At 40.0% G+C, this 12,099-nt stretch overlaps 1 protein-coding gene across 1 annotated transcript; it reads left to right on the forward strand.

Moving 5' to 3' along the window:
- Positions 1-4,852: 4,852 nt before the first annotated feature.
- On the forward strand, positions 4,853-12,033 carry ccng2 (cyclin G2). The gene is made up of 8 exons (XM_006782095.3): positions 4,853-4,978; positions 7,121-7,281; positions 7,364-7,501; positions 7,592-7,842; positions 8,252-8,330; positions 8,430-8,528; positions 9,182-9,381; positions 10,904-12,033. Exons 2-8 carry the CDS (start codon positions 7,177-7,179, stop codon positions 11,034-11,036), a joined length of 1,005 nt encoding a protein of 334 aa, XP_006782158.1. The 5' UTR covers positions 4,853-4,978; positions 7,121-7,176; the 3' UTR covers positions 11,037-12,033.
- Positions 12,034-12,099: the final 66 nt, after the last annotated feature.

Consider the following 12,099-nt stretch of genomic DNA (forward strand, 5'->3'; position numbering starts at 1 on the left):
AAAAACACCAGTATAGGCTCATTGAGGCCCGGACCGTAAAAAACTACATTTCCGCGAAAATGACGTCACTTCCGGTTTCGGGCAGGTCATGGCGGACATGCGATCGTTCACGCTGCCGTCTAATCCAATGTAGGAAGTGTTACAAACAGCTGATCGGATCGGCAAAGCGTGTTTCTGGAATATTATGTTTTTGTTGCTGCAAGCGCTTTTTATGCAGTTTTTGCAAAGCTATATGTGGAAGGAAACTGTGACTTAGGACAAGCTGATGGCATAAGATGTAAGTACAACTCCTCAGGTTTCATATGCAAAAAAAAATATTGCGCTAGCTCACGTGGTTGCAGAGCTACCGGGATTTAAAAATAGTTACGCAAAACAGAGCGTGCCCGCTCCTACCGGTTTTAAAGGGTTAACAAAAAGATTTTAGTATGTGTTGTAACAAAAGTAGTTAAAGAGTCCAGTTTATCTGTTAACCCCTCAGTAAATAGTCAAGGGACAAACAATATCACCTGCAAAAAACGTTGTTTTCTTGTTTTTTTAAATATATATCGAATATGCACTTTCTTACAGAACAGTGATTTCTAAGATTCGAGAGCTAAATGCAACTGTAAATGATCTGCATGGCAATGACTCGAGAGGTTATGTTGACAAATAACTGGAGGTAGAGAGAGCATGTACAAAGAAAAAAGAACAGGCCCCAAGACAGTATAACTCTAGATGTAACACTGAAATTAGTTAAGAGGCAAACCTTTGACTCCTAGAGTATCAAAGGCAGCTTTCAAGTCCAGCAGAAAAAAAGCAGAGCAACCACCAGAATCAGCACCAATTACAATATTGTTTGTGAAAGGACCAAAACCCGACTAAAAGGGCTAGAAAGGATGACAGGTGAGTAAAAACAGAGTTGTGTCAAATCTTAGCTCGTCACAGATTCTGTTTAAGAAAACAGAATTAACACAAAGCTTCTTTCTGGATGTTTCTGTGGGAGTTTACAAGCATTTGTCCCAGGAAAGACTCCATTATGTGGTTAAAAACAAAAGAAAAAGGGTGGGTCTTTCTCTGGTAATCTTCTGTGGGCCAGCGTAACCAAAACGTACTGATCAGTGTGCTGAATGCGAAGTTCATCGTGGACTTTTCTGTGACTCTGAGTCTGATGTATGGCAGGGATTTATGGTGTGTTTCCTACCAGCGTGTGGGAAGTGGTGGTTCCTCAAAAGCAGCTCCAAAGTAAATGCTGACATAAGGGTTGACTTCTGCCTTTCAAGATGACCATGCAACTTTATCATTGACACGGACAGCTAGACAGAAGTACTGACATCATTAGTGGTCTGACTAACAATCTTATCACAGTTAAATGAAATTTTAATGCACCTTTCCAGCAGGAAACCACAAACAAACTACTTTTTTTGGCTTTTGAAGGTTTTTAACAAATAGATTTTTCTTTCTTTGCTTAAGCTGTCTTCTCTCAGGCAAGAGGAAAGAAAAGCTCCTAAAAAGTGGTCTAAAATAGACATTTAAATGTTCATTTACGCATTATCTAATGGAAATGTATGTAAGTTAGTGCATATTTAGATATCCCTTATATAATACCCACTGATATTTGCATATCAATGGATTCAGCAGTCACACCTTTCAAGCAAACCCTGGTTGGTTTCGCCACCAAGGTTGCATAAAAGTAAAATCATGAACTTTCATATTTAATATTTTTATTCTTGAAGTACTTCTGTGTTTCATTGCGAAGGTTATAATTCAATAAAACCATAGCTAAAAACATATGTGAGACTTAAAGCTTATAAAGCCTTACTTTAGTTTTATCAGATCTGACTCTATACATGACGTTTTCATGTTAAATTGGACTTTTAGCTTTAAACCCGTTAATTTAGACTGGGGTCTTAAAATAACTAACCAAATAACTCCTGACGATACATCAGAAGATATTCCCATCCTGGTTCATTGTGACGTTACACGAACCCAGGTGTAGAATCTCCCATTCCACTTGTTTTTATAAACTTTATTGGGCTTGCCACAATATCTTTGAATTTAATCACTTTTGTCTTGAATTCTTATTTAATATAAACATCTTCATTACATCTGGAAGATCTTAGATTATATAAAAACACTGGTATGCTTGTTTAAGGTGGAATTGAAGTTTAACCATTTACAGACATATTGTTTCACACAGGGGCGATTTTAGCCCATTTTTGGGGGTGCTTCAGCACCCCCAAAATGAATCAAAGCACCCCCAAAGATTTCTTACTTTTTTTGACAATATTTGCTGTTTGTGTGACACACTACTAAAAATATAAAAAGCGTACAGTACTGTACTTGTTTGAGACGTAACATTTTAACAACAAAAGTATAGATAACCCCCCCTCCCAAAATGGTTTGTTCCAGCTCTCTCCTGCTCTGGCTCTAGCGCTCTTGCTGCCAGAGCGATGGTGGCTGAGACACAGCGGAGCGGAGGTGTGAGTGCCTGGCTTAAAACAGGACATATTAGCTGCATTTAACCTTCAGTTACTCTTTATATAGTTAGGTAGGAGTCAGACCATGTTTCTTTTTAACTGAAAAACATTACACCCAGGTAACCTGCAGTGTTGAAAACGTGTTTCCCGACAATGTTTGCTACCCTACAATCCGTCCTGCTCTGTAGTAAATTCAGCGACATTTCACCGTCCTGTTCCTCCCATTGAAATGTATATAACCTATTTAAAAATCTAAAACTTTAAATTTTCCGTGGCCTAAAGTTGTTACCACTGTCCTGTTTTAAATGGATACTAACTAGCTAACTGACTGAATACCCATTAACCTTATAACTCCTGTTGTGTGTGTGTGTGTGTGTGTGTGCGTGTGCGTACAGAGAGACAGCCAGGTTCATAATGGATATGAGGAAGTTTTTTCAAAAAAAGGGGCCACATTCAGGTAAAAGTGTAAAATCAAATGATCCGTCAATCAAGAATAATGTTGGATCAGTGTTTCAATATTTATATCTTTTATTAGATGTTCATGTGGTTTGGTTATTTGCCTTTTGGTTGAAAGTACACAGAGAGAGGACTTTTTGTTAGTGATCTTAATAGAATTTTTTTCATATTAATGTAATTTTTCATCTAATTTAATACAATCTATTTGTGTATGATTGTCAGTCCAAAGAGGGAGAGAGGAAAGAGGGGAATGTGAGGAGAAAGGGCAAGGTCAGGAAGAACCAGGTAAGAAAACAGACAGGGAACAGTGACAGGCGCAACAGAAACTCACACAATCTGGAAGTTGTGTCCTCCCTATATTAAAGCTGCTATACAGAATCTGCAAAACAAACTGGGTTGAAACATTTTGACCCTCTTTAACAACATTCCAACATAACATTATAATTGATTGGGGAGATTAAAATTAATGATATATTTTTATGTGGTTCAGCCACAACTCTACTAAAACCTCAGCCAGTAATAGGTAGGCCAACTTTTGGACCGTCCAGTTGTCTGTATGACTGCGGCAGTACGTACGTGAGGAGCTGTAAAGAGAAGCAGAGTGCTCTGTTTATATTCTAAAAATGTTTTAAGCTTGTTTCAAAGATTCTGTACAGCAGCTTTAAATGTTTTCCAAAAGCACACATACACTTATCAGTGTTTCTCAAACTTTTTACAGTGTGTACCACCTGATAAAATGTCAAGCTCTCCTAAGGACCACTATGAAAGCATGAAACTCATAAATCTTACAACAGAAAATTAGTATTATTAAATTAGTTAAAATTAGTATCTGCATACATTGTACACATTGTATACATTCTACCACAGGCAAAGTTGCCTCCATTTTTATAGTTTTTATTAATATTATGTAATAATTTATTTGTAACAATTTATTCTGTTTCGGGAGTGTTTTTTATGTATCTGTATTATATTATACATACACATTAAATGTGAATCTCTGTCCAAAAAATGCAGTCAGTTTACTTCTTACTCACTATGAGCATCATTCATTATTCTCACCCAGTAATTAAGGTTAGAATATGTTTTTTTTTTATTCCAATCCATTCTTCTTTAGCAGCATTTAAATAACCTTTATCAGATTTGATGGTTTTGTTACAGACTTTTCAAAAAAGTGTTTTGCTTTTCTTTCACAAATGTGGGGATTAAATTGTGTTAAAATGTACAAAACAGCGATGTCATGTTTTGTGACGAGGACCCAGGCACAGAGAGACTTGATGAATTTAAGAATCTTATGATTTAATAAAGAAATTTGCAGACTTACACAGAGATGGTAAAATTATGATGACTGATAATGGAGATGAATACAACAGACGATGAGGACAGGGAGGAACAGGGGTTTAAATGCACCAAAGTGACAGTCAGAGAGAACTCGGGACAACATTTAAGGATGCAGGGACTGACAGAGACAGGTTTATCTTGCCTGGCTGGGCAGCTCTCTGGGTGCTCAGCACCCCCAAAGCTCTGATTCTAGAATCGCCCCTGGTTTCACATCTGACACAGACAATGAATAAAAAAAAACTGTCCAAAAAAGGCACTACGTAATGCTATGATTGCGTCAGGTCTCTGTGTAGGCACGATCCAATCAAAACATTACATTTTGGGCGGACTATTTGAACGCAGCAAACTTCGGTTTGCTGATTGGCTCACGGTAATGTTACTCTAGGTGGGCTTGTTTCTCGCGATCCAAACGCTGTGTTTCCGTTTCTCCGAGCTGTATCTGTGGATTGAAGCTGGGTTATCTATCTCCAGTGTGAATATGGTGAAAATGCTAATACGGTGGTACAAAAACACCAGAATCGAGCTGCAATTTGTGCCTTTAACACCCTAAAAAGAGGACAGCTGTTCGTAAAGCGATGGGTCTGATTGGTTGTGGCCGGGTGACGTCGAGAAGTAGGCGTGAGCTTGCTCAACATCAACAAAGGACAGAAAAAGAGAAAGACGAAAGAAGAGCAGAAGAAAAATAAGCCACAGCAGGACAGATATGTGGATCTAACTCACAGGAACAGGTAGAGTAAACCTTTAAAATACATCACAGTTGCATTTATTTTACTTAGACCGTTCACTTGAGCGAGTAAAGTGTCGTTTTTTGTTTTTGAAGGTTTTTATTACTGTCGACAGGAACTCGTCCAGAAGCGCTTAAAAATAGCAAATAGGTGAATCTTATAGTTCTGACATTAGATTAAAAGCATTTAATGTGTGCTTTTCCTTAAAATTGATATTTTTGCTTCAGTTTGCACGTACAGCATAGAGGCTTCTCTTCGCTGTTGTAGCTGGTATCATCTGGACCCGTTTTCCTTTTTTCTAAGCTCCGTTAAACTCACTTTTACAAACCACTGCAATGACATATAATCGGTTTGTTAAGTCAACTCTCTGCTCTAGTTCTCGATTATTAAATATCTGCGTGTAATCGTGTTTCCGTAGTAAAATAGTTAAGATATTTCATCATTTTTAAACAGAAGCCCCTCCCCCCGCTCCGACTACAGAGGATTTAAACCTTTAGCTAGCGGAGGCTAACCGTCCACATCAACTACAAAAATTCAAAAAACAAAACCAAAAGACAAAAACAGTATTTTTAGACGTGTGGGGCAACTTAATTTGTATTTTAGGTCGTTAATTTACAGCCATAACAGGAAAAAGGGGTACTTGTTTTTCGGTCAGAGGATCGAGAAGACGTAGACAAGCGGAAATCTGACACCGAAGCCCAGCTGAGGGAAATGGGCCGGGCCCTGGGCTCTGACCCCCAGACTGAGAGTGCACGGCTGTCACGTAACAGTTTAGCAACAATGTACCCGAAAATGTGAAGTCCTGTGACAACACGGTAACAGTGTAGCAGTTTAGCAACGACCGAGTGATTAACTTAGATCCTCAACCTGGATACAGATTATCTGACACGATTCCAAAGACTTCACCTCAAATGTGTCCTCTTCATTCACATTATTCTCATGATATACTCAGGCGTCTACAATAAAACAGACTAGAAAGCGTTTGTTTCTGCTCTGTGTGAAATACAGTAAAACTGGATTTTATTTTCCCCAAGAAGTTGATAAAACGGAGCAAATAATACGATAAAACAACAGATTAATAGAGGATAATAAGTAAAACAATGTGCCACATAATTCCTCAAATAGAAATTAAATAGAATTTAGTAGCTTAACATGGTTTTCTTGGTGGGGATGTGGTGTTTGGGGGGGGGAGGGGATGTGTTCATTAGCAGCTGTCCTCCCTCTATAGTTGAGGCAGTGAGTTTGTTGCCATACTCACGACAAGTCTATTCATGCAGCAAAAAGGTTCAAAATATTTTCTTATGATCACAGACTTTTTTTTTGTCAGGAAAGGCTAAACCCTCTTTGGGTGGGTAACCTACAGATGTTTGAATGCAGTAAATAAACCCCCTGCTAAATGGCAAAAATCTCTAAAATATAATGAAAAGTTAAGTAAAATGCTAAATATGGAACAAAACTAAAATGCAAACGAATGTGCAAACAAATGAATCATGAAGAAGTCGTGAGCTACAGGTACAGAAAAGAGCTAATTGTTGCATGAGTGGCGCTGCTGTAGAATGTAAAACTGCCCAGAGGCTCTGTTGATTTTGCTTATTTGAGCTGAGTCCAAACGTCCTTGTGGAAAGAAGTTTGTGCATCTGGTGACTTTGAATAACCTGCCAGATAAGGCAGCAGGTAAATCAGGCAGCTGCCAGGATGCAAACAGGATTTAAAAATATAATCTAGATTTGTATCATTCAATAATTAAGAGGCATAAGTGTGATTAAAAGTCACTTTTTTAAAAACAAACAAAATGGAGAAAAGCAAATTTAAGAAGAAATCAGAAAATCATGGTTAGAAGTGAATTTCATAACATTGTAAAATGTCATAACAAACTCACCTCAGGGGAAACTCCACACTTCTGCTCTGCTCTTCATTGTGACGGAGAGTTTGCAGAAATCCTGTTATGTATGTGTATTACAAAAATGCTTTTAGTTTCAGTTACGATTTGCAACTATTTGAACTATGACAGTCTTGTAGCTGCCGAGGAGCACAAGCTCACAGCAAAGGCTGTAAGTTGGCCTTTTCTTACTGATCACACAAATCCCAACGATGTTTAAGGTTACAGCATAAAAACTAAACTTTGTGACTTTTCTTTCCTTGCAGTGTCGGTACTGTGTTTTTAAAAAAGACGGATCACTTCCTGCAGTGCCAGCTGAGACATGGATGCCTTCAAGCTGATGAAGGAGCTGAGGGTGAATTGTGAGCAGGAAGTGCATTATCTCCCCAAAGTAACGGGACTCAGCGCCATTGAATCCACAGCGCCGGTGGGCACCTGTAGATCTAAGCATCGCTAACATGCTTCTTAATAACTGTGAAATTAACCAACTGTGTGTCTTTATTCTCCAGGGTGACAGTCGGATCTCGGCCAAGTGCAGAGATGCCAAAGTGGAGGATCTGTGGAGTCTGACCAGCTTCTTCGGTTACAGCACGCAGACGTTTGTCCTGGCTGTTAACCTGCTGGACAGATTCCTCGCCATGATGAAGGTATGAGACGTTCACACCTGCTAGGAGCAGACACTGCACACTTCAGCTTTAGAGGTTTCTTTACTTAATTGTCGTCTCTCCTCCCATCAGATCCAGCCCAAGCACCTGTCCTGCATCAGCCTCAGCTGCCTCCATATAGCAGCCAAAGTGACAGAGGAGGAGTGCAACCTGACGCCCACCGACGAGCTCATCCGCATCGGACAATGCCGGTTCACTGTGTCCGACCTCGCACGGATGGAGAAGATCATCACCGAGAAGCTCAACTTCAAGGCCAAAGCCATAACTGCCTTAACCTTTCTGCACCTGTACCACCAGATCGCGCTATCGCACTCCACCGATAGGTGAGGCCCTTACAAACACGAGGTTATGTGTTCAGATTTGTGTCTGCAAATAGATGATCCATTACAGTTGATGTTTGGAAGCTTGATGATTCTGGATTGGGTTCAAAAGTCTGGACGGCATTCGATTGGCAAAAAGTCTTGTTATGTGGGGCAGCAGGTAGTGTCTGACTTAAGTGCACTGATAACGCTTGTTTTCTGCTGTTGGCAACAAAACGTTACTCTTATGTAACCCTGCCGTGTTGTTTTTAACCTGCTCAGCTTGGGTCAAAAGATAATGTTGAGCCACCTTTTCGATTCTCAGTTTATTGCTATTAATAATAATAGCAACGTGGACAAAACTGATGATTGTGTGTGTTTGAGAATTGTTAAAGACCCGAACCTGATTGCATGTTTGTGTCTGTCCTAACAGGAAGACTACGCTCAGCCTGGAGAAGCTGGAGGCTCAGCTCAAAGCCTGTCTGTGCCGGATCTCCTTCTCCAAAGCAAAGGTAACAATTCCATGTCTGTCCTTGTTAAAAACGGACAAATAAATGCATTTTATTCTTGACAAACACTGATCCTGTTTAACTGTTTTCTTTTCCTTCCAGCCGTCCGTCCTTGCGTTGGCACTGCTGAGGCAGGAGATTGAAGCCGTTCAGTCCGAGGACATGTTGGAAATAGCCTCTCACATCCAGAGACACCTCAAGGTAGGCTGTTGCTAAACAGTGCATGACTTCATTACACAACATCTCATCCGGGGAGGGGAAGGTGTACAAATCATGGAAAAAAAACTGAGAAATAGATTTTCTACACCAAAGTCAACAACACAGAGCAGATGGATTTCAGAGGAAATGAGAAGTTTAAATTAGCAGATATCTCATGACTCCATTAAAAGAGAATTAGTGTGGGCATTTTCCTGAATCAGCCGCACACAGGAGGCATTTTAATGCAGACTTTTACTTGGCAAATGTGAACAGCTTTATTAACTATCCTTACAGCCTGCGGACTTGCAGCTTCAAGATGAGACTCCAGTTTTTAAATAGAAGAAGTGAGCACTCGAGTTATGAATAGCAGCAGCCGTGTATCGTGAGAGTGTTTATTCTTAGCCCAGCTCTGGTCCAGAATATTTTCTTTATGTTGATGTCTGTAGTTATGTAACCTGGCGTGTTGTGATGGCTCCATGTTAAAAAGGAGCTGATGTCATTGATCTTTAGCTCTTGTCTTTCTCACACTTGCAAATCACCAGCACCACCAGGTTTCTGTTTAAGTGTTAACTAACCTGATAGTTTTAAACACACCGTCGTCTTGTCAGTGCGAAGCGCAGACAGTTAAACTGATCTGTTCCCCTATTTGTTTTCAGATTGCTGATGCTGACCTGGTGCTGTGGAGCAAATGCGTGGCCCAGTGCCTGTCAGACTACGCTTCCCCCGAGTGCAGCAAACCTGACCACAGGAAGCTGCAGTGGATCGTGTCACGGCGGACCGCCCAGAGCCTGCACAGCTACCGTAGTGTCCCCGAACTGCCCACCATCCCAGAGGGCTGCTGGGATGAGAGCGAGAGGTGAGGACCCCAAACACATCCAAGCAACACCGCCGTCACACCTCCAAAAACACAACCGATCCTGAATTTCTTGGTCTTAGTGACTTGTTTCAAGCTATAGAAACCAATCAGACTGACTTCAGTTTCAGTTTGATTTGATCACTTCTTTCAAACACTCCTACCACCATCAACAACAACAAAAACAGAGGCTAAATGAAAAAGGAACCAAACACACCCTTTGTGTCACCACATACGCCAAATATTTCAGCCTTTGCAGTGACGCAGCACAGAGAAACACCCTGAAAAGTCTCTGTCAGGTAATCTAGAGCAAGGGTATGGTAGGGTAATCTAGAGCAAGTGTAAGTAGGACACTTACTGTTTCTGGTGCTGATAAAGTCATAAAAATCTATGAAATGAAGTTTAAATCAGTGGAGAGAGTGCGTTTCTTTTATTTTATTTGCAGTAAACACTTTTCTGTGGCAACAAGCGGCAACGCTGAAGTTTCTCCTGTGTTGAAACTGTCTGAGCTTGTCAGGGCCTCTCATATCTCCCAGCCAGTCACATCCCACTGACACAACTGTTTCCATGACGTCACATGAAGCCAGAGTGGCCTCGCCTTTATGTATCAAGGACAGCTCCTTTTTATTTCTACGTCAGTGTGTTGAAAGCGAAAAGAGGAACAGACATGGTTTCAGTGGGCGGGTATTTAAGGACAAGCTGAGTACACAAAGCTCCCGATCAACAAACATCTTTACACACCTTAACAGTTCAGTCAGCTGAGTCAGACAACATGAGATCAGCTGATAGTCTTAAGTGATATGCGGAAGTTTGAAACAGCTGACTGGTTTGTTTTGCTTTCATTGCTCAGCCCATCTCCATCTCAGTGCCTCTCAGCAAGATCAGAAATGACCAAATAGATTTAGAAGAGATCAGTTTCTATCACTTAATGTGTTTTTTTTTTTTGTTTTTTTTTTTGGTTTAGTGCAGCTTCCAACTGGCTTCAGTTGGTTCTACTGCCAAGAAACCCCAATTAAATTGAGAATGAATGGTGGTTGATTAATTGATTGATTTAAAATAACTTTGAAAAATGTCATGATTTAGCTTTTCGGTGAAAATACCCCAATGCACCAGATTAATTTTCTATTTTTAGAGGGTGATGAGAAGGATAAATCAGATTTACTCATTAAGAGTAAGACTTCTGAGCCCACAGAGACTACTGCGGATACAAAAACACACCCAAACCAGACACAAAGACTTCAAAACAACCCCAATTAAGATACTCCCATTCCAAACATACCTGTGTAAGGTACAACCACTCCACACGCACTAATTGTTCACCTTGAAATTGACGAGATACTAACAGTCCAAATTCACCTCAAAAACACGCCAAAGCAGGAGAGCTTAGCAAGATACTAACAGTATTACATGTCAGATGCTACCACTATTAACGTGACTCAAGAAGTTACTACCATGGTAGTATCAACTTGCCAAAGCCTCTACATATGACTGTACTGACCTCATACCTCCCTCTGTGTGTCTACAGCGAGGACTCGTGTGAGGATATGATGAGCTCGGGTGAAGAGTCTCTCAGCAGTTCTCTGGGCAGCGATGCCGAAGGTTCCTTCTTCCCTCCTCACCTCCGTCGCCAAAATCAACGCCAATACCTCTATGCCTGAAGCCTCTGCCGCCCGTGCCTCGCCGTTTCCACCCCCCACGTTCTCCTGCCATCTTTTAATTTATTGTTCAATAAGCTCTGGTGCTGGTGGAGAATAGCACAACTGGCAGCTGAGCGGTTAGACATCCTCCAGGTAGATTTGATAGATTTAGTTTGTAGATGTGTCGGTGCATGTTGAGATGTCACATTCCAGGATGCAAGTCTTCTTTTTTTTTCTTTGTAAGGATATAAGTGATGTTTTGCAGATAAACTCTGGACAGCCTGGTCTTCAAGGTGCTGAGCTAGCAGACACATGATGGTCGCTAAAATGTCAGATCAGGCTGGAAGAGTAATTTGCCAAAACGTGGCGTTTGTTTTTGAGTATGTCTTTTGACTGTTATTAATCCAAGACTGTTTTAAGGAGTAGGAGGCGTTTCTCTGGCGTACAGAGGCTGAAAGCAGCAGTGGTCGCAATTTTTCTTTTAGTCGAATCTCATGTGATGAATCAGGACTTTAAAGTAAATGAGAGCAACCTAAAGATGTATCAGTGACATGTTCTCCAGATCAAACTGGAAACTTTCCGACCGCGCTGCTCCGGTCTTCTGTTTCAGTTTAATTTGCACAGTTTTATTATTATTATTATTTTTAAATGTAATTTCAGGTGTTAAATGGAAGTGGAGGTTGGAAAAACATTTAACGATCGTGTGTTTATGGATGTGTTTGAAAGTATGACTCTGATTTAAATTTGAAGTTGCCAATGTTAGGATGTAGCTTAAAAACAAAAGGAATGTCGTCTGTGGTGTTTGAAACTGTTCAGAGATTGTTGTATGAAACTAAATAATAGTGACCAAGTGTCAAAAAAAAGTTGAAAAATGTCAAAAATGTTCATACAAAAATGTGTAAAAGTGTAAATGCTGTACAAAAAAATAGTTTATAATTTTTTGTAGATATTAAGTTATTCTTTGTTTTTGTCACCTGTACTAAAAAAAAAAAAAAAGAAGAAAAGAATAATCTTATAAAAATATTATTTTTAAACATCTACTCTCTGTTTTTTCCCTTTAAATCATGTCTGCAAGCAAAAACAA

This window comes from Neolamprologus brichardi, chromosome 7, assembly GCF_056152115.1.
Source record: "Neolamprologus brichardi isolate AB-2024 chromosome 7, ASM5615211v1, whole genome shotgun sequence".
Classification (NCBI taxonomy): domain Eukaryota; kingdom Metazoa; phylum Chordata; class Actinopteri; order Cichliformes; family Cichlidae; genus Neolamprologus; species Neolamprologus brichardi.